Consider the following 22,582-nt stretch of genomic DNA (forward strand, 5'->3'; position numbering starts at 1 on the left):
ATATATCGCAAAGCATAAAAAGGAGAAGAAACCCCTGTTTGATTTATTTTGCCTGTACACATTAAAGATAGGCTCACTAAATTGTGTCATACTGATTAGCCATGCACTAAGCATTATCGCCAACACGTTGAAGTTATCAGCATCATTTAAGCATCCAACGAACCTTGGGGTACAAGGTGGTTGATTGTCGTTGCGAGGCGAATCTTTGGTCTGAACTGGGCTAAAGGTGACATATTGTATCAACAGGTGTGAGTCTGATTAGCCGTTACAAGCCGTTTTGAAAATCAGCCTCTTCTGACATCACAAGTGGGTTTGTTTCCGGATGTGTTTTTATACTGTTCTGTATGTTTCTGACCTTACCCTGAGACACCTTACTCTGTCCACTGTGGTTTTGAATTCGCTTTGTAAAGAGGGGTGTTTTCATGTCAAAGGGTGTTTTATGGCTACCACTCGAAGATGTATAAAGATAAATAAAGTATGGATGCATCACCAGAATCCAAGGCCTCGATCCAAATCACACCAAAATTTATTTGGATGCAAAAGCTGTATTATGCGAGGAAAAGCAGTGTCAGAAGAAGAGGCATATTTACATGACAACAAAGTATGTTAGTAATCAAACATTGGCATGGACAGTTTCAACAGATATATTACTGTACATATGTCGGGTGCTTTATGTTTAAAAAAAAGGTAGCAGGAAAAAGGGTATGGAGGATCAATGAAGATGTGAATTTAATTTTACATCGAAAGACGATTATGCAAATCATCAGCTAAACTGAGGGCTGTAACCGAAAAAGAAAAAAAAAGAAAAACAGTTGTCGTTCTTCTACAACTTCTAACCATTGTGTTGTCGAAACACAAAAGCACTCTAGTCACTGAAGGATGGAGTTTTTCGAACACTGGACATGCTTTATTTCAGAACCATTCACAATTTATTTAAACATCTCACATATACAAAATAGGTACAATAAACTTTGTGGTGTTGGCTTTTTTTTTCAGGGGGGGGAAGAGAGTTTTTTTGCGCTGAAATGCAGTATGTCAGTATGACCACTGAGTGTGGGACTTGAGAAGAGTAAAAAGCTTGGACAAAAAGAAAACCTTCTACACAAAAAAAATGAGAAAGGAAATCAAATGAAACAACGGAGGGGGAAAACAAAAACCAGACAAGGCATTAGTTTAAAGGGAATTCCACCTGCTTAAACTGGGGGGGTGGCAGGTACCAGGGAGGACTAGTGCGATGCTCCTGGTTGGAAGGTCAATACAAAGTAATACAGATGGGCAGAGTGGTTTGCTGCGTAATAGCACCATAGATCTCATGGACCCCCGCAGTAGAGCACCCTCTGATGAAACGGCGACAGAACTCGAAGTCTCGCAACTTTTCCAACACCTTCTGTTGCAGGAAACCGGGTTTTGTCAATAGTATTTTCTTAATGTACAGGTCGTGAGGTAGTCTAAACCTTTTTTTCATGGAAATTGTGGTTTTAAACCTCCTCCTCTTTGGAAGATATACAAAGACCACAAAGTGATGCATACTTTCAGCGTTTTTATTACACTTCTTTTATTTTTTACAAAACGATGGCATGGTGTCCCACAACAAGGTGTTTTCCTGCGTTCCCATTCGTTGGCTGTATTAATTTGCATTGCACAATCGCTCCATTCAGTCCGTCCGTTCCACTCCGATAGTTGCCCAGCTTAAGCAAGTGGAGGCGCCGAGAGGAATCAGCATTCAGTATAAAAAAACAACAAAGAAAGAAGGGCAGAGATTTTCTTTTTTTCTTTCTTTCACTCTTTTTTTCTGGGAGGGGGAGGTGTTAATTTAACATGAGTCTATTTATTTGAAACAGACTGGGCCAATGTCCAAGCCAAACTCCTGATCGGCTCCACCAATGTCCAAAGGTGCAATGTCGAGGATGGGCAGGCGAGATGGCTTATTTGTTCTGTACTCGATGACTGTCTTGCTCCATTCGCCAGTGTGTGACTGTGAGTGGTGGCAGGGACAAAGAGAGAGAGAGAAACAGAGCGTCAGAAGAGTGGATAACAGGAGCCAATAGACAACACATAACACATAGAGCTATCTGAGATAACTCCCATTCTGTAACACAATCTATCCGCACAAAGGTCTATCTTCGAGCGTACCATAACCATAACTCATCAGCATGAATAGAACCAACCCAGCTTAGAGTTATCTCATCAAGGACCATAAATAACTAAAACAAGAGCCATGCCAGGACTAAACCCAGTGGCGATAGCGGCTGGTGTTGTAGGGGGCTTAAGGCTTAGTGCGGAGGGTAGGGATCACTTACAGTGCATCCGTCTTCCAGCACGTTGAAGGTGAAGCGGCTGTTGCCCTCGGCGCGGAGCTCCACGTCGTTGGAGCCCTGCAGCAGCACGGCCTTCTTCAGGTTGCCGCTCTCAGCGTCCATGTAGGCCACGCTGTTCTTGCAGTGGTAGGTGACGTTCTGGCTGGCCTGGTTGGACAGCAGGCGCATGAAGGCCAGCTGAGTGGCCATGCTCTGTGGGCTGAGGGTCTCGTCGTTGTAGGTGAACTGGAAGAGGGAGAGAGAGAGAGGGTGGAGGGGGGAGAGGAGTTAGTGGAGGTATGCTTCGCGGCGTAATTAACATTATTATCATTATCGTTATTATTGAACTGCACAGAATCAAACCAAACGTTTTTTTTCCCGAGGAAGGTGGGGTGTTAACCACAGGGGGGCCTCACCTCGGTGCCTCCGTTGATGGTCTCTCCGAACCAGACGTGCTTCTTGTTCTGGGTGCTTCTGAACCAGTTCTTCTGGGCGATGCTGGCGGGGTGGGCGAAGATGCAGGTCTCGCGGGTGGAGAAATCGCAGAACACCTTGATGGCGTCGTTGGTGCATCCCTGGTTAGGGTCGATCCAGTAGAAGCCTAGCAGAGGGAGAGGGAAGGGAAGAAGCATTTTAGAGGCTTAATCTTACTCTCAATCACGCCGATAAGACGGCTGGAGCATTCGATGAGATGCTGGGTCATGCAGCACTGGGATTTTAGCTACTACTTCGATTTTTGACTGTATGCTTTAACTGTCAGGCTGGATCAAAGCATCCGCAGCACTTAAGGTAAACGGGAACAGGGAGCTACTGCTTAGGGTACCAGCTAAGGGTGGCCCGAGCCTGGACTCACCGGTGGCCCATTCGGGGTGTCCGAGCTTGATGTCGCGGCAGGTGCGGGCGGGGTTCTTCCTGGAGCCCTCGGGGCTGAGCAGGTTCTCGATCTGGCTGTTCAGGGACTTGATGGTGGCATCCACCTCGTAGTCCTTGGCCCTCAGGGCTGGCTGGTCGGCTCTGTACTCATCGTATCCTCCGGAGACGTCGTATCCATCGCCGGCGGGGCCAGGGGGTCCGGGAAGACCGGGAGATCCGTTGGGACCCTGCCGTCCACGGACACAAAACGGGTCAGAGAGGGGATCGACACACCGGCCGTCCGATCGGGGTTTTGATCACCCATAAGGAAAGGCGTTAGCTAATGCTAACTCAAGGGCTAGCGTAAACTCATGCATATGAGACGAGTCTGGTTTTTTAAGGTTAGGTTTTTTGAATGAAGGGTCAGGGGCTGGATGGACTCACAGCGGGTCCGAGGTATCCTGGGGGTCCACGGGCACCGGGAGCTCCAATGGTTCCATGGCTACCAGATCTACCATCCTTGCCAGGGGGTCCGTGGGGTCCAGCGGGGCCCTGGAAGGAAAGCATAATAAACCATTAGGAGGAGGTGCGGAATAAAGCCACTCGGATGGCCAGGTGGTTGAGATCCAGGCATGGCATTGTGGGTAATTGAGTTTTCCACTCACTCTGGGTCCAGAGGGTCCAGCAGGTCCAGCAGAGCCAGCGTCACCAGATTGGCCCTGTAGGGAGTGGGAACCGCATCAGAAAACAACAACAACAGACAACCCATAGAGGTAACACTGAATATCATACTATTATAAAGACTTGAATTGTCCTTATAAATTGTAATTATCAGTCGGTTATATTTCAAGCTTTTTGAAAGAGCCTGTGGACGGATAGGCTGCAATCTCTCCTCTTGCCACAAGGGGGCCAGAGTAATCCCATACCATTTAAATAAAAGCTTTGTCACAATGTGTTTTATCTTTGTGGGTGCATTGTCGTGTTTAAAGTGTGTTGCTGCTGCTGGAGGGGGGAGTCACTCACGGGGGGGCCGGTCATTCCCTGGAGTCCACCATGTCCACGCAGTCCCTTCATTCCTCTCTCTCCCTTCTCTCCACCAACACCCTTCTCACCACGGGGTCCTGCGGGTCCCTGTAAACACACACACACACACACACACACACAGTCAGCAAAAAAATCCCTTTTTATGGTTAAGGGACTCAAAAAGATAAGGAAACGGATTTCTTATCATGGATGAATCGATTCACGGTCACTTTCTCTTTAAAAAGGAACACTTACAGGTGCGCCTCTAGCTCCGGACATCCCTGAGGGGCCGGTGGGGCCTGCGGGTCCCTAGAGACACAGAACAGACAGAGAGGAGGGTTAGATCAATGTGACAACAGGGATGATATGAAACCCTGCTGCATTGGGGGTGGGGGTGGGGGTGGGGGGGGGGGGGGGGGGGGGGGGGGGTGGGGGGGTGAGTTCAGGTCAGGTGTACTTACAGACTCTCCACGGTTTCCGGCTCTGCCAGCCTGGCCGGTCTGGCCAGAGGGTCCGGGAGCTCCAGCCATGCCCATGGGTCCGTTTGATCCAGGCTCTCCACGGTCTCCCTGTGAGGGGGGGTGATGGGGGGGAGGCCGTCAGCCATCATGAGGATGATCACACGCATTCAGAGGTGTGTGCATCCGTGCGTCTCTGTGTGTGTGTGTGTGTGTGTGTGTGTGTGTGTGTCATCAATGTAGGCAAGTCAGAAAAAACCTTTGTGACGCCTTACCTTGATCCCAGCGATACCGGGGCGCCCAGGGGGTCCATCGTTTCCAGTCACACCCTGAGGATCAGCACCATAGAGCAGGCGTTAGGGTACCGCAGGCACTGGCATCGCCAGAAACCTGACATCTTGGCTAGGGAGCAGAAGTAATTGAGCTAAGCTAGCTCAACTAGATGCTAACACATTTCTACGGATGTACGCGAGCGTGCACTAAGCAGGACCGTCTACTTGTAGAAACCGGGCTACATTTCCGCGAGGAGTTGGCTACTGTCACACGAGGCAACGAACGCAACGATCCTCACCTCACGGCCAGCCTCTCCCTGAGGTCCGGTCATACCGGGCATGCCGATGTTTCCAGAAGGTCCACGGGGTCCGGAAGACCCAGCGGGGCCAACTCTACCAGCCTCTCCCTATAGGAGGAACACACACACACACACACACACACACACACACACACACACACACACACACACACACACACCGGGTCAAAGACTGGATCAAGGGGAAAGTTGTGGCGATTCCTAGAATAGGTGAGCCGAACACCAGGGCTTGCTAGCCTGAGCATTTGACAGGTGCAACGCTCAATTGTGTTCATGTGGTGGCATTGTACACACCTGGCCTCCAGCTCCACCGGGGACACCGCGGTCTCCCCTGGATCCGGGCAGACCAACGTATCCCTGTCCACCAAGCTGACCAGAGGGTCCTGAGGTTCCGGGGGGACCCTGTACACACACACACACACACACACACACATCATAGGTCAATGGGAGGAATGAGGGCCCAATTGGCTTACAGGCACCTGACCTCATGAAAGACACCATGGATGAAATGACGTTTCTTTTTTGGTCTCTTGGTAGAAACTTCTTTCCCAAACGAGACGGGGCAACTTACAGCGGGACCGGAGTCTCCAGAGGGTCCCTTGTCTCCAGCCAGACCAGCGGGGCCAATCATACCCTGCTCACCAGGGGGGCCAGCGGGGCCAGAGTCTCCACGGAGACCGCGGGGGCCGTCCTTTCCGGCGGGGCCGGCGGAGCCAGGGGGGCCAACAATGCCCTGGGAGTGATGGAAGGAGAGGTTCACATGAGATGGACTGCAGGTTTTAAATGAAGTAGGATAAGTGCATAGGAAATGGGAGATATGTCAAGCTTGGTGTGTGAGTGTGTGTGTGTGTGTGTGTGTGTGTGTGTGTGTGTGTGTAGGTGTGTGTGATGCTCACAGAGGGACCGGCAGCGCCAACTCTACCAGCAACACCAGGGAAACCAGTCAGACCCTGAAGTCAGAGACACAAGCAAATCAATCAAGACTCAAGAGAGCAGTGGTACTGTTCAGTTCTAAGTCAACCTAAACCAGCCTCAACCGATGACTCCCTAATGACAAATCATTTCACAGGTTCATTGTGGGATGTGTGTCACATTTGACAAGCCCTATTACTGGTGTATGTGTGATGCGTATGTGTGCTGCGTATGTGTGTTGCGTATATGTGTTGCGTATGTGTGCTGCGTATGTGTGTTGTGTATGTGTGTTGTGTACGTGTGTTCAGTATGTGTGTTGCGTATGTGTGTTGTGCATGTGTTGCGTATGTGTGCTGCGTATGTGTGTTGTGTATGTGTGTTGTGTACGTGTGTTAAGTATGTGTGTTGCGTATGTGTGTTGTGCATGTGTGTCGTGTATGTGTGTTGCGTATGTGTGTTGTGTATGTGTGTTGTGTACGTGTGTTAAGTATGTGTGTTGCGTATGTGTGTTGTGCATGTGTGTCGTGTATGTGTGCTGCGTATGTGTGTTGTGTATGTGTGTTGTGTATGTGCGTTGCCTATGTGTGTTGCATGTGTGCGTTGCGTATGTGTGATGCGTATGTGTGATGCGTATGTGTGTTGCGTATGTGTGTTGCGTATGTGTGTTGTGTATGTGTGTTGCGTATGTTTGAGTCTCAGTAGAGCAGCTTCTGGGATCCATCTTTGAAGTAAGATGTTGAAATGCCTACATTGGTCTTAATAATCATAATAGTAGTCCTAAGGACCACTCTTATCAGTATCATGTACGGGTTCTTACACTGGGTCCGTTGTCACCACGGCCGCCAGGGGGTCCAGCGGGTCCGGCGGCACCCTGGGAGGAGAGGGGAGAGAGGTCAGGGTTGGTGCCAGTCATCCCAGTCTTCGCGTATGCCTCTGCCAACATGATCCTCATTACCGCTGTTATCTCTGAAGCCAAACCCTCCGTGCCCTCGTTGCCAACCCCTCTTGTACCCCTCAGGGCTCATAAAGCTCTTCTGTTTGCCACGGATTCTTGTGCATTATTGACTGTTTTTTGACTTTTATTCTAGATTTCTCTTTTTGAAGGATTGTCTATTATGCATGATCTAGAGCACTTACCCTTTATGCTAACCCGCCCTTGCCTCACTTCATCACCTCTCCTTCAACCGGGGTCAACAGTGTGGGGGTCTGCATGTGTGTGTGTGTGTGTGTGTGAGGGGGGTGGTACTCACAGAGGGTCCGGACTGTCCGGCGGGTCCGGCAGGGCCAGCGGGTCCGATGTCTCCCTTGCCTCCAGCGGGTCCACGCTCTCCACGGACTCCTGACGGTCCATCAGCACCCTGTAGGGCCAGACCACAGAGGCTGCATCAGTGTGTGTGAGGCTCTTTGTGTGTGTGTGTGTGTGTGTGTGTGTGTGTGTGTGTCTGTGTGTGTGTCAGTGTGTATGTGCATTTTTCGGCCTGCAGACTTACAGGGGGTCCAGCGAATCCAGCGGATCCGGCGGGTCCAACCTCTCCACGCTCACCCTGCAGGGAGGAAGAGGAAGGGAGGAAGAGGAAGGGGAACGGGTCAGGAACGAGGACTGGGTTCGAGCCCGACTCAACCCGGATGCATTATGCCGGCAGCCAAATGTACAGCATTGACTTCCTTGGTTAGGATTAACATGATAATGTTGAGCCTGTAAGTTCAAATCAAACGATACCATACAATGATAATAATAATGTAATATAATGTAATAATAAAAAGGGGCCACTTACGGAGGGTCCACGGACTCCCGAGGGGCCGGGGGGTCCGAAGGAACCGCTCTCACCCTGGAGGAGGGAACATCAGTGGTCAGCACACAGCAAGGGAAAGACTGAAAATGTTTCAATTCAAAATAAGTACAAATCTTGTTTTGTTGTTGTTGAGGGCCAATTCAATTCAAAGAGCCCTGGAAACAAAGGATTTGTCAAACTGGATCCCACTTTATTTCCTCTTTATTCTTCCTATATTTCTTGAATGGTTGGGAAAAATAAAAATAAACTAAATTATTTCTTAGCTATGTTTGCTGTTAGCCTAGCATTAGCAAACAGTCAGGATAACATGTTGATGTGCTGTGATTGGCTAGCCAGCAGGTGGCGATGCTGAGGTTCTCCTTTTGCGGATAATTAGTTGAACATCTCCTTCAGCTAGGGTTGGAGATCTTAGTTAACACAGGTGCTGACATGCTTTAGATCCCCTAATTGGTGTAGTTTTGTTAATGGACAAGCAAGCTATTGGGATGGTATAAATATATAGGGTTGAGTGTCAAGGCAAGCCTTCATTTTTGGCTTATTGGAACATTTCAAAGCCACAATGTTGCCTGAAAAGTTTCTGAAAGTCTACATTTTTGGACCATCTCATGACCGAAGTGCATGTAGTGTGTTTTCTGCTATTGTTTGTGGTGATGTGTGAGTGAAAACAACAGGCTGAACATGTTCAACACAAACCTTGTCTCCGTTAGCACCATTAGGTCCTGGGGGTCCGCCTGGTCCGGGGGCACCCTACAAACACACCCCACCTTTAATACCAACGTCTTCTACACTTTGACATGCTAATCACAAGATGCAATCATATGTTTATTGTATTTAAGTCTATTTTGCTTTCTATAGAGTTTCCTCTTCACATAGTGTATAGATACCGATCGCCATTATTTATTTTTATGCAGTGTATATATATTGTTTCCACTTCATAAAGTGTCCATATAAAGTGCATTCTGTGACTACATAAGGCTGCACAAGGGGGATATGTGGACTATAACTTACACGGGATCCATCTCTGCCAACGTTTCCGTCGGGACCTCTGTGGCCAGCCTCTCCCTAGAGGGGGTTAGGAGAGAGGAGACAGAGAGAGGGAGGGAATCAGGGAGAGAGGTAGAGAGAGGGAAACACAAAATGTCTCGTACCACAAACGCTGTTTGCAGCTGTAAGTCTCATGCAATGCGGGACACTGATGGACTCGTGATCCGGAAGGTGGTGGGTATCGGGGGGGGGGGGGGGCGTACCTTCTCTCCCTTGCCACCGGGCGTACCGGCACCTCCGCGCTCTCCGGGCATGCCACCGCTTCCCTGGTGTCCAGCGTTACCAGCAGCTCCGACAGAGCCAGGCTCTCCCTGGAAACACACACACACACACACACAGGTTATGGTCCCCCCTCGTTATCCAAGGGCGTGTGTGTTTGCTCATTCATTAATCTCTGTCTGCTTTCTTTGTATTTGAGGCAGGGCCATTGTCAGCCAGTAAAAAAGAAAAAACACATTCATGAAATTGAAACTGTTCTTATTTCAAAGTGACATAAATCTGATATCTACAACTTGATATGAGTGACATCTGTAACATCTTCATGCATTCTGGTTCTGATCTATCTTCCATCTCGCCTGTACTGCATCCGCCAATCACAGCCCCCCCGGGGATGGCCCCTCACCTTGCCACCATCAGTACCGGGGATACCAGCGGGTCCACGGGCTCCGATGGGTCCCTGAGGTCCAGAGGATCCGGCGACTCCGGGGTTACCGCGCTCTCCCTATTGGCCACAGGCAGATCACATGATGTCAAGTCAACAGACGATTGGTTGTTGATCAAAAAATGACCATGGGACATCTATTGAGAGCGAGGGACGTCCTCGTTGGATGAGGGGGGCCCTCACCTTAACTCCAGCGGCTCCAGCAAGGCCCTGGTCTCCGGGGACACCCTGTTGGTAAGACGAGACAGTGGACGGTTAAACCTGGTTCCCTGGTCACTCGACCATACAGGTGTGTGTGTGCGAGTGTCAGACAGAGAGAGAGAGAGAGAGAGAGAGAGAGAGAGAGAGAGAGAGAGATACTTACTCTATCTCCATGCTTGCCAGCCTCTCCGGCAGGTCCAGCGGGACCAGGGAGTCCCTGAGGTCATCACACAAATAACACGATCAAAACTCAAAATCATCACCAAAAACAAATCATGTTTGCTTCCATCCTGGAATGATAAGTAATGACAGATGTTGCAAAACCATATGGAAGGTTTGGTTTAACGGTAGTTCGGCGTCTACAGCGTGCAGTATTTGTAGTGAGTGTACTTACTTAGTCTTTAAGTAGTGTTTAAGTTCACCTGTAATCTCCCCTACGCAGCTAGGCTAATGTGTAGCTCATGCATTGCAAGCACTGTGTATCGCATTGAAAAGGCAAAGAAAAAGCTGCTTGAAGTGACCGTGCTGTGTCTATGCTGCCGTTTCCACGCTGGGCACAACACTATAGGATAGGCAATGTTTCCCGACACTGAAAATGCTAAGATCTGCTGAATGGGGGTGAATACAAACCTGGAAACCAGGACCTCCAGCGGGTCCCTGCTCTCCCTTCTCACCAGCACCTCCCTGCATGAAGGAGAGAGAGAGAGAGGCAGCGAGAGAGAGAGAGAGTGCAAAAAATAAATGGTACCGTGCACCTGTGATTCTCTTGTCCACCTGGATGCCTGTTGTTCACATCCGGTTTCGGTTTATGTGCTGTTATGTTCCGTGCGTGGCGATTGGTGGGAGCACTTACAACGGGTCCAAGGGCGCCAGCAGCACCGTTGTTGCCTTCAGGGCCAGGGGCTCCCTAAAAAACAGAGTGAGAGTTAGGGAGAGAGAGAGTCAGAGGGGCAGGTGTCAGGAGGACCTGGTGTACCCAGGTCAGTGAATGTGATGCTGCTTGTTATGCTACATGGGTGAACCTGGGGGTTAAAGGGTCACTTACTCTCAGGCCAGAGGGGCCAGCGGGTCCCTTGTCTCCGGGCTTGCCAGCTTCGCCCTGAAGGACACAGAGAGCATGGTTAGGGAAACGTATTTTGGATTTATAAATAAAGAATGGTACCAACATCAACCCTCTCACAGGTCATGCCTACATGACCAGACAGTACTGGGAGAAACCCACTACTCTTTTAAAGACAAGGTCAAAGTTGAGAGCGGTAGAGTTGACAATGTCAACTCCTCTAGAAAACCATAGCACAAATCCTGGACTTCTTTCTCCTACTCACAGAAGGTCCCTTGGGTCCGAGGAAGCCGATGCTACCGGGCTGACCTCGGGGTCCAGTAGGTCCGGGGGGACCAGTGCGGCCGTCTTGTCCAGCGGGACCCTGGAGGGGAACACAGGAAGTGCCGAACAGGAAGTACCTAGTTACTCATTTATTAATTTCAGTTTCCCCATCTTGAGATGTTCTTTGCATTGATTCGTTGTGTAGAGAAGAGGTTGGCGAGAGGTGTAGTTTGTGATAGCAGGAGGAGAGAAGGATCCGTTTATTGATTGCATTAAGACATGGGAGGTAGGTTTGATACTCACAGATGCTCCCTCTTTGCCCGGGGGTCCAGAGCTTCCAGGGCTACCTGGCAGACCCTGTAGACAGGAAAACATTGATCAGTTGAGTAGGAAATCAATCAACCAATCAACCAATCAATCAACCAATCAATCAATATCAGAATATCTTGCTGCCATGAGCAGGGACATGGTACTAAAGCAATACTATGTCGAGGCCTAGGCCCTAGGATTAATCTCAAGCCAGGTAAAATGTATGAACTGAGGGATTCCAACCTCAGGCTACACACATTGCATTGTATTCTTAATAATATGTACATACATATCTATATAATTATCGATATAGGGAACCTACTCTGGCTCCGGTCAGACCGGTCTCTCCAGCGCGGCCAGCATCACCAGGGGCTCCACGCGCTCCACCTGCACCAGTAGCACCACGGGCACCGGGCATGCCCTAGGACACACACACGAACACACACACATTCAACTTCAAGGTAGGTAAACGGTATGCTTCGTATGGATGTGTGTGTGCAACAAAAGAGATAAGGGTCACAACACGCGGCGCTGGCGCTGGATCGGTGTCTGGTTGGTGTCCTTGTGGATAACTTACAATGGGGCCGGCTCTTCCCTCGGATCCGGGAATCCCACGGCTGCCACCTGCACCCTAGAGAGTCACACACAGGCAGAGAGAGCTTGAGAAAAAACACACTCCCACCCCTAACACACAGAGCTGTGTTTGCATGAGTGGGATTCCCTGCGTAACAGCAGGAAACTCACTCTAGCTCCGCGGGGTCCTGCAGGGCCAGAAGCTCCGGCCTCACCGCTGGGTCCTCTCTTTCCCTCCTCTCCGTGGGGTCCGGGGACACCCTGGGGTCCGTGGTGGCCCTGAGAGAGAGAGAGAGAGAGAGAGAGAGAGAGAGAGAGAGAGAGGGTCACAACAGGCCCCTTGTGTACAGTGCTCAGCAGAGCATCCTCTGTGACCTACGTGCATTCTGACCATGAGGAAAAGGAAATAAGGATGAAATGACTCGACGGGGTCATCACTTACAGGCTCTCCCTTGGGGCCAGAGTCTCCCTTTACGCCTGAGGTACCGGGATCACCCTAGAAGAGAGAGCGGGGAACAGAGGTCACTGACGGGCACAAGTCACGTCACCGTGAGAATGTTGGATTTGTCTTATTTATTGTGTCATTGTTTCTTTGTTTGCATGTTTCAATTGAGTATGTGTGTGTGTGTGTGTGTGCGTGTGCGTGTGCATGTGTGTGTGTCATGTGCCGAGGTCAAGACATGTGTTTGTGGGAATTGTCTGTATTCACGTGTTTGTTTGTGTGTTATTGTTTTTTTAATGTGTGGACTCACAGAAAGACCTCTGGCTCCAGCAGCGCCCTGAGGCCCCTGGGGGCCGGGTCCTCCACGGGCTCCGAGGAAGCCAGGGGCTCCAGAAACACCAGCAGCACCCTGGAGGTCACAGGGGTCAGAGAGAGGTCAGACAGAGGTCAGAGGTCAACACCAACACACATCCGGCATTGGATCCACTCATCATTGGATCCACACATCATTGGATCCACACATCATTGGATCCACTCATCATTGGATCCACTCATCATTGGATCCACACATCATTGGATCCACTCATCATTGGATCCACACATCATTGGATCCACACATCATTGGATCCACTCATCATTGGATCCACTCATCATTGGATCCACACATCATTGGATCCACTCATCATTGGATCCACTCATCATTGGATCCACACATCCTAATATCTTGGGGGCCTCTATACTTACGGAAGCTCCCTTGGCTCCGTTCAGGCCGTTGTTACCAGGGTTGCCCTATGGGGAGAGCAAATGAAAACAGAATATATTGTCACCACAAAATATCCAACATTTACTGTCCAAAGAATGGCTTCCAAAGTAACAGGATTACTCATACAACAATAGCATTTTTTGGGAACAAATAGAACAAAGGAAGCGACTTGTAGTACTGTATGTTGTACTCACAGGGGGTCCGACGGGTCCACCAGCACCATTGGTACCGGGCTCTCCTCTCGCTCCCTGAGGTCCGGAGGGTCCGGATGATCCAGCGGGTCCAACCTCTCCCTGAACACAGACCGAGGAGAGGCCAGAGGTTAGCCATCAGAGCCTACCGGGCTGGATGACGTCAACTAGCATTGATACAACTGACTCAATGTTGTGTGTCGGTATATGCTTGGGGGCGAGGATGACACACTGTGTGAACATCAAATCACTGATCATAGCTTTAGGCTTTGGGGAATAACTTTCAACCTTTACTGAGGTAGTATTTGTTTTCATGTGTGTATTGTATGATGTGCTTTGACACATTGATGTGTTATGTGTGGTACTGCCACTCATAACACGACAGCACATGTACATCATGTACATGTATATCACAGTGTGTCTATATGTATGCCAGTTCCCCTGGGGATATGATGCAACGGACCCTCCTTCAGATCTATGATTAGTGTTGTCCCAGGAACAGGAAGTGCTGAACAGGAAGTGGCTGACCACCTACCTTGGGGCCAGGGGAGCCGGGGAAACCAGGAGCACCAGCGGCACCAAGAGGTCCCTGGAGGAGGAGATGGAAGACATGTTTTACAAAACCATAAGCGCTGACGTCATCGCTCTACTGTTGGTAGCCACATGAGGGTCATGGGGTCAGTCTGTGTCTGGCACGGGTAGTTGCCAATATAGGTGTGAGGGGTGAGGATGTGGGGTTAGGGGTGAGGGGTGAGGGATCAGAGTTCAGGTGTGAGGGGTGAGGATGTGGGGTTAGGGGTGAGGTAATAGGTGTGAGGGGTGAGGAGTAAAGGGTGAGGGGTGGAGGGGTGAAGGAGTGAACGGGTGAAGGGACCAGGGCAGCTACTCACAGCAGGACCGGCGGGTCCAACATTGCCGTCAGCACCACGAGCACCAGCAGGTCCAGCAGGTCCAGCGCGGCCTCTCTCTCCAATCGTACCACGAGCTCCCTGCAGGGGGGGGGGGGGGCAGGCAGAAGACCGCTGCATCACAACACCGTACAAGTACTGGGAATCGTCAAATGTGCAGAAAATTGCAATACACTGTAGGAAGCGCTTCTATGGAGCACTTACAGCCATTCCTGGGCTTCCGGAAGATCCATGGGCACCACTCTCTCCCTAGGATAGGAAGAGAGAGAGAACATGTTATGGAATGGCCCCATCCTGGGTTGCAACATGGTGGTACCTTGCACCATGTCATATGGTACATACAAGCGTAAAAGTGATGCATATAGCATGCTTAAAGACTGTGATGTGTGTGTATGTGTGTGTGTGTGGCTGTGTGTCTTTGTGTGTAGTTGTGCTTGAGCCTGAATGCATGTGAGTGTGTACAAGAGTATGGGTTTCCGTGGTTGTTTGAGTATTTTGAAAGGGAACTTCCTTTAAAACAAGCCAAAGATCTTCTGCAATGACACATTGAGATAGTTTAAGATAGACACCTGCAGTAGGTAGCAACAATATCAATGATGGCCATGGGCTGCTACTGGCCTCATCCTTAAGGATGGCTGGATGGATGCTGTGTGCTCACAGCAGACCCAAGGCCCAGCAGGTTTTCTACCTGTGTGTCTCAAAACGCACTGGTAGAAAACTGATGTTGAGCGGTTAGGGTTGTGTTGTCGCTAAACTCACCTTGATTCCGGATGCACCGGGCTCTCCCTTGCGACCATCAATACCAGTGTAACCCTGAAATAGACAGAAGGAAGGGACATTACTACCATGTTAGACGATTGTAACCCTGAAACACACAGAAGGGACATTACTACCATGTTTGAATTTCAAGCAGGTTCAGAGTTGTACGCTTAACCAAGATGTTCCTGGATACTTGTGAATGAGTGCTTATTGTCCTTTTTTGTATTATATCATTCTAATATTTCATGCTTCTTCCTTGCGTAGGTCGCTCCTGAAATGGAGATTGAAATCTCAAGGATTCTAATCAAATAAATAAAAAAATATTAGAAAGCTTCCGGATCTAATGAGTGTTCCATCAACCCCTTCATTCGACTGGGAACGCTGCTGTAATGATCGAGCCTTAACTGCCACCAAGGCAGTTAAGACAGTCCCAAGACTCAACAACAAGCCATTGCAGGATGAGCCGTAGAAGGGCCTCATATTGAGATCATGAGGTATTCCATTTGGTATTCCTAAGCGGGTGTAGGAAACCTAAACAAAGGAGTGATAGGAGCGGCAGCATCATCCACTTGGAAGAGCCAAGGCTTTGCAATGGACTTCCGCATTAAGCTTAAACTCTTCTTCCCTTTGAGAGCAAAGCACATGAGAAGTCAAGGGGCATTGCTAGAATGACCCTTCGACTTTAAAGGTGTTTTTGGTTTCTAAAAGCAAATTCCGCAATCATGGAATTGTTCTGTTTGAAAATGAGCTACTTTCACTTTAAAATGTAGAATCTATGGTGGAATTATATTGAGGCTGTTACTGGCCCAAAATAAGCATGTTGTCATGCAGAATGGATTCTACCAATGTAAACACAACTAGCCGTCCCCAGGGAACAGGGAATGGAACCCAGAGTGGATAACCCACGAGGCCTTGCATCTCACTACAAATGTTTGCCTCAGCGCTATTCGTGTTAGCCTCCAGCAGATGGAGCCTTGTTGTGCAGGTGTGCTGGACTGTATGCGCATATTCTGAGGATACGGGTTGAATCCACGCAATGCAATAGGAGGTCAACAACGACAACAAAGACAAACGAACAAATAAACAAGTGACAACAGCGACGACTCACTCTGTGTCCCTTCATGCCGGGAAGTCCAGGGGTTCCGGGGAATCCACGTGCACCCTGCAGGTACACAACAATGCAGATGTTTACAGATGTTCACCAAGGAATCCACCATAGAATGACCAGATGTTGGGGGAGGGGGGGATTGCTGTGTGAATATAATGCGTCAGAAGTGTGGTTGGGGTTAACCCTAAGTGATGGGGTCAAGGATCCTTTTAGGGGACATTTGGGGTGACGATTCACTCACCTGGGGTCCAGCAGTCCCTCTATCACCGGGCTTGCCAGGTCTGCCGTTGTTACCCTGCGCACCAACATGATCAAAGGTCAAACAGCCGCCTACTTCCTCTTTCATAGACACACACTTTACAGATGTTTTTGCTGGGACGTAGACCCAGCAAGCGTTCACTTACGTCCTCTCCAGCTTTGCCAGGTGGTCCAGGGGGTCCGCGAGAACCAACGGGGCCCTAGAGGGGACACACCCACCACCCGGTTACTTTCAGCTACAAGGTACATCTATTAGGAGTTATTGTGGATGTGGTGATGAGATGTACTTACGGTCTGTCCGGGCTCTCCGGGCTCACCAGCGTGTCCGGTGTGTCCCTGGGAGCCCTGAGGTAGGAGACAACACGCAAGCAGACGATGAGCGGTGATGAACAAGACAAAATGGCCTCCGCATGGTAATCATGCAGCACTTTCATGGTGCTTTTTTTTCTCCTTTTTTACAATTAATTAGTGTGTGTGTGTGTGTGTGTGTGTGTGTGTGTGTGTGTGTGAGTGGTTGGTGAGGGGGTACTTACAGGGGGGCCGGGAGGTCCAGGTGGGCCTGGCAATCCCGGGATTCCCTGGAGATAGAGGAAAGAAATCAAAGGTCAAACAACAGCATTATCCAACACCAGTGGCTGTGAATGTTGTGGGCTGTGAATAAGATATGCTGCTGAGGACAGAATCCTATACAACAGAAAGGGTTGTGTGTTTGAAAACCACACTTAAAGTAGTCCAGAAATGTGTGGATGTATTTCTTTGAGGATGAGTCCATTGACTGGACTGAAAGCTAAGGTGAGAATGCATGCCATAAAGTGGAATACATCCCAGAACTCCATGGGAATAATTCATTGATTGGGAATGACAGTAAACACTGTAGCGGAAACCTATTTGACAGGTGTGCTCTGACATGGAAAGGTCTTCAGACTTCGATGGGTTCTCATTGGTAGTTCTGTGTGGTGATGTGTATGTGTGTGTGTGTCTCAGAGTTTGTGCATGTGTGTGTATGTGTGAGTTTGTGTGTGTGTGTGTGTGTGTGTGTGTGTGTGTGTGTGTGTGTGTGCGTGTGTGTGTGTGTGTGTGTGTGTGTGTGTGTGTGTGTGTGTGTGTGTGTGTGTGTGTGTGTGTGTGTGTGTGTGTGTGTGTGTGTGTTCACCATGGGGCCGGGACCAACTTCATTGCCTTTGGTGTGATCGAACTGAGCAGCAAAGTTCTGTTGGAGTAAAAAATAAAAACCAGAATAAGAGACAAAATATAGAAAATATTCATATAAAACAATTCATACAATACAATATACTTATTTTCTAATTCATTGTAGGTTATTTACGGGTTGCAAGTTTCAGTTGACACTCATGCCCATGTCGGCTTTTGGAATGTGACAGCAGGCCTACATATGATTTGTACCATGAGGCCTTGAGTTAAAAAAGCTTCCAGAGTGCAAGCTCAAGTGTTTAAGGCCTTCATTTAGCCCTCATGGGGCCAAGTGAGCCCAGGCCAAGAGGCCAAAGGTAACCCGGTAATGCACATCAATGCATTCCAATAGTTTTCCTGGCCCCAATTTATAATTGTCTGTTCCATTGCTATAATTGTGCCAGAATGTGGGTCAGGTGAGTTTAAGGGCTTCATTGTTTATCAAACAGATGAACAGCAAATCAGCATCTTCCTGGAGCTTCTATCCAAGGCAGACGATACCTTACGGTTACAATTGGATATACCAGCCGGTTAACCTTATTTACTGAGTGGCCTTCATCAACATTCAGTTCCCCCACCCAGTCACACTTTAGAACCAACATCCACCTTCAGTTCCCCCACCCAGTCACACTTTAGAACCAACATCCACCTTCAGTTCCCCCACCCAGTCACACTTTAGAACCAACATCCACCTTCAGTTCCCCCACCCAGTCACACTTTAGAACCAACATCCACCTTCAGTTCCCCCACCCAGTCACACTTTAGAACCAACATCCACCTTCAGTTCCCCCACCCAGTCACACTTTAGAACCAACATCCACCTTCAGTTCCCCCACCCAGTCACACTTTAGAACCAGCACCCATCTTCAGTTCCCCCACCCAGTCACACTTTAGAACCAGCACCCATCTTCAGTTCCCCCACCCAGTCACACTTTAGAACCAACATCCACCTTCAGCTCCCCCACCCAGCAGCACTTTGGAACCAAGACAGCCCCTATAGGACACTTACTCCGCCGAGGCCTGGGGGTCCTGGGGGCCCAGCAGGGCCGGGGCGGCCAGGTCTGCCATCCTTCCCATTAGGACCCTGGGGTCCCTGTAAAGGAAAGCCTTTGGTCAGTCTTTATTGATTGTTACTGATTAACACATAGCCACCATGTCTACTGAGATGCTGCCATAGTCACAAATCTGTTCGGCTGTGGAGCTCGGTTTGGTCTCAACTTGAATAAAAGCTTCATGTCCTTTTGCTAAATTGTTTTATTATTGTTAATAAAGTTTAGAAAAGATAAATATGAATTGGTCTGGATATGTTAGCCAAAGTCAGAAAAAATAATATACAACAAATGTTTGTATTTCGGGTTATTTTCAGCCGTCGTGCAGCAGAGATTGGTCCATTATTGTTTGTATCAAATGTGACATCACGGCAGGCGGCTTTAGGCTGTGCGTGATGTAAACAAAGGGGTGTGGCCTATCCAAGTTGAAAGGTCAATCGGGGTCATCATATATCAACCTGATAAACTCCATGAAAGTCTCTATCCAGCAAATATGGCATTGTCATGCATCTTGTCATAATTAATGAGTTTGATATTGGCTTACCCTTTCACCTCTTGGTCCTTTCGGGACCTGAGGAATATAAATAAAGAATTGATGAGTCAGAGCCAGACATTATTTAAACAGTGAGGCAAGTTCACGTAAAAAAAATGAAGGTAGACTAAAACTTAACATATCTAAAATCTTAAACCTAAAAGAAGCTGGCCTAGCTTCTTTTAGGTTTAAGATTTCAGATATGTTAAGTTAAGCACCATTCAGGTGGGAACATATTTCAGTCCACTTCATTGAACCTGGCCTTTGGCTATAGCTGATGCCTACAATGTCTGCCCTGAGCTATGCTTCGCACATCACACACACCACACTCAAAGGGCTAAATGACACATCCAACCAGGGTTTGATTGCTCACTTTGAATCTTCCCTGAGTAGAAATAGAAGATAAATAAATCATGTTATTTATTTCTTTGTGTCATTTAACTGTGCTGGCTATATCATGCACTGTTCAGCATTGCTGTAAATCTTTCTCATTGCACATCAACCCATTAACATGCAGGGGATTTGTGATGCTGTACATGTTCATGCAGATGCAGAGCCTCATAAATCTGCTCCCAGATCGCTGTGTACACTGTACACATAATAAGTAATATAATAACTCATAAATAATAAACGGGCAGTGTTTAGTACAGAGCTGCAGAGAGGGAAACAACAACTGGATCTGGCACGTGATTCATTCAACCACGACTTTGTCTGAATCCAAAAGGGTGAAAAAGAGTTATTATAAAATAAACTTTTCACAGCTCCATTGAGACACCAGAAGTGTCACTCATCATACTGTATCAACATGGTGATCTGAGACAACCTCCATGTTGTCAGGACATAAAATGACCTTTCGCTTGTCACACTGAGAAAATGTCATGATCTTGACCCCTGCTCATTGATCACTAAATATCAGCGTTATAGAGAGAGATTATGGCTTCAAGGGAATTTACTTAAATAATTAAAAAATAACGAGATCCGAGCTGGAGAGTCTATTAGGAGGGACTGTTCTGGGGCCTGCAGGGCACCACGATGGTCCCACCCAGACACAACCCAGAGGGGAACCCATCTGACCTGAGGCCAGCTGCGGGGGGGCCACCTCGGCCGGCCCCTCTCAGCTGCCCTGAGAAAGGGCTCTTTGTGCCAGGCCCCCATGGCTACCTCAGCGTGGACGGTTTTAGCTTTCACTGACACTGGCTGTAGACCAATGGGACCCCTTGTACCTATTCACGGGCAGGAAGGAGGAAAGACCCGGAGGTATTTTCTCCGCAATCGGTGAGATTGCTCGAGACGTCCAGACGTCTGGGAGTGCACGGGAGATCTTTTATGCAAGAGGAAAGCTACCGGGGACTGGAGGTTGCTACCGCACAGCGTGTCAAGGTAAAACTACATTTGATCTGTGTATAAATGAGTTTTGGTAGAATCATGCAGTTGTACTGACCGGGCCTGGAGCGCAGAGCGAGGGCAGGTGGAGCAGGAGGTTGGGGGGGAAGAGGAAATACCGCGTTAGCACATACATCATCTTAACAACAAAAACAACAATGAAAACAGCACAACCTAGGAAAACAAACAACACATCTCAAGCTAGGAAAAGGGTTCACAGTGTAAGGGTCTTCGTCCATTTGGGTTGAGCAGAAGCTTGTTTGATTGATCGATCAATAGCAGGTTGTTAACATTGTAGGCTAATCCATCATTTGAAATTGGCATTGACAGCATGTAATTAGTAGGAGTAACGAGGTAAACAGGGAAGGTTAAAGGCTGATGGTTCTACTAGTCTAAATCTACGACATATAAAGGTATCCTAAAAGGCAGAACTAGTGTGTCAGGGAGATGGACGGGTGTTATCCAAGGCCTCTACCTTGATGCCTTATCATCATGAAGACTGTTTAAAGAATAGGGCCTAACTGTTTGACAGGTTGTATTTTTAAAGCCAATTATACTTCTTTATTATCATTCATACAAACTCAATCCTTGGTCTATGATTTATAGTATATTAAAGGTTTAAATTTTTTTATGTATTTTCAATATTAGTTATGTTTTAACCGAATCCTTAGCCATGCACCAATTCCACATATGTTATTTTAAAGACGCTCACATTCTAACAAATTAAAACAGCTGCTTCTAGGTTAACACAGGTATTCATGCCCCTGGGATACATAATAAAATGAAACAAACCACTATAGTTTGCTGCACTGTAATGGTGAGGACTGGATTCATTGCCTTTTTTTTAATAGATTTGCGACTTGACATTATTGACTGCTTCAAATGCTTGATATAAATCCAAGTCCAAATCATGAGTCGGTTGAAATCTGGAGGGTTTACCTAAGTTGACTTTAGGATGGAAAGTTTCAAATAAGTAACAATAATGAAGGCCATATAGCACAGTTTGAACATTGTTATTGTTGGCTAAGGGCATCAAACATGATGAGTATCTAGAAATGAAACTGGTCAGTTCTGGATGGCTGGCTGAGCAGGACATATATTTATTGCCAATTACGCACCACAGGGGGGCGCACTTGAGGCTTCAAACTGTTGCTCCATGAAATCTTACTTTTTGAAACTTTGTAATTACAATAAATGTCTTTTTTGAATGAGCCTAAATCTACTCTAATCTGGAATCCTTGTTGTTAATTAGAATGCATGAATCAGATGACTTTAACACCGGCAATTAAATAGACAATTCAAAATGTAAGGCTATATTCAATATTATTTAAATAAACGAATTGCTTTTTAAATGTTAGACAGAAAATATGCCTTGCCTATATTGCTGTATATAAGTTATCTGGTTGGATTGGGTAATTTTAAATTAGGCCAAAGAAAGAATGGTCCCAATATCGGCCACTAGAGGGAAGTGGACAGCGGTAGTGGCTCAATGAATGTCTCATTCCCTGGCCACCGTGATGGAACAATTTGTACAACGCCCCAAACTTTTCATCCTACGTTTAAACATAAAAAGCCATTATAATTATACAATGGCATGTAAATTAGCAACCAGCACCTATCAATAGATACTAAACCAGGTTGTTCAAAGTAACTTTCAACTTTTTTTCATCTTTCTGATATTAATCAATTTGGACTTATTGTATCCTTGGAAAACGGATAATCCTCCGAATTGGGCTCTTTCCGTTATTCGGTGAGGCTTCGAACGGTCCTGAGCTTGAAGTACGCTTCCAAACAAAAGCCAAACGCAAAACGCTGCAGTGAGATCCTCAAAAAAAAACGGGACCAGGAAAATATCCATCACATGAAAAAGCAGACAATTAAACTTACTTTGACATGTTGCTAGGTATGAGGTTACTGCAAGCAGCAACAGAATCCGGGTATCCACAAAGCTGAGCATGTCTAAAA

At 47.8% G+C, this 22,582-nt stretch overlaps 1 protein-coding gene across 1 annotated transcript; it reads right to left on the reverse strand.

The window, feature by feature from the left end:
• Positions 1–508: 508 nt before the first annotated feature.
• Positions 509–18,740, reverse strand: col1a2 (collagen, type I, alpha 2). The gene is made up of 47 exons (XM_079749463.1): positions 18,663–18,740; positions 17,619–17,675; positions 16,999–17,043; positions 16,757–16,810; positions 16,612–16,665; positions 16,449–16,502; positions 16,208–16,261; positions 15,100–15,153; positions 14,545–14,589; positions 14,323–14,421; positions 13,968–14,021; positions 13,436–13,534; positions 13,223–13,267; positions 12,789–12,887; positions 12,479–12,532; positions 12,208–12,315; positions 12,041–12,094; positions 11,786–11,884; positions 11,458–11,511; positions 11,156–11,254; positions 10,876–10,929; positions 10,684–10,737; positions 10,461–10,514; positions 9,994–10,047; positions 9,813–9,857; positions 9,591–9,689; positions 9,172–9,279; positions 8,933–8,986; positions 8,618–8,671; positions 7,907–7,960; positions 7,622–7,675; positions 7,382–7,489; positions 6,949–7,002; positions 6,116–6,169; positions 5,791–5,952; positions 5,514–5,621; positions 5,202–5,309; positions 4,906–4,959; positions 4,634–4,741; positions 4,428–4,481; positions 4,173–4,280; positions 3,815–3,868; positions 3,594–3,701; positions 3,151–3,397; positions 2,714–2,898; positions 2,301–2,543; positions 509–1,975 (listed from the first exon to the last, which is right to left on the reverse strand). The coding sequence occupies exons 2-47, from the start codon at positions 17,619–17,621 to the stop codon at positions 1,829–1,831; spliced, it is 3,813 nt and encodes a 1,270-aa protein (XP_079605589.1). The 5' UTR covers positions 17,622–17,675; positions 18,663–18,740; the 3' UTR covers positions 509–1,828.
• Positions 18,741–22,582: the final 3,842 nt, after the last annotated feature.

Source organism: Pollachius pollachius, assembly GCF_949987615.1.
Source record: "Pollachius pollachius genome assembly, chromosome: 13".
NCBI classification, from domain to species: domain Eukaryota; kingdom Metazoa; phylum Chordata; class Actinopteri; order Gadiformes; family Gadidae; genus Pollachius; species Pollachius pollachius.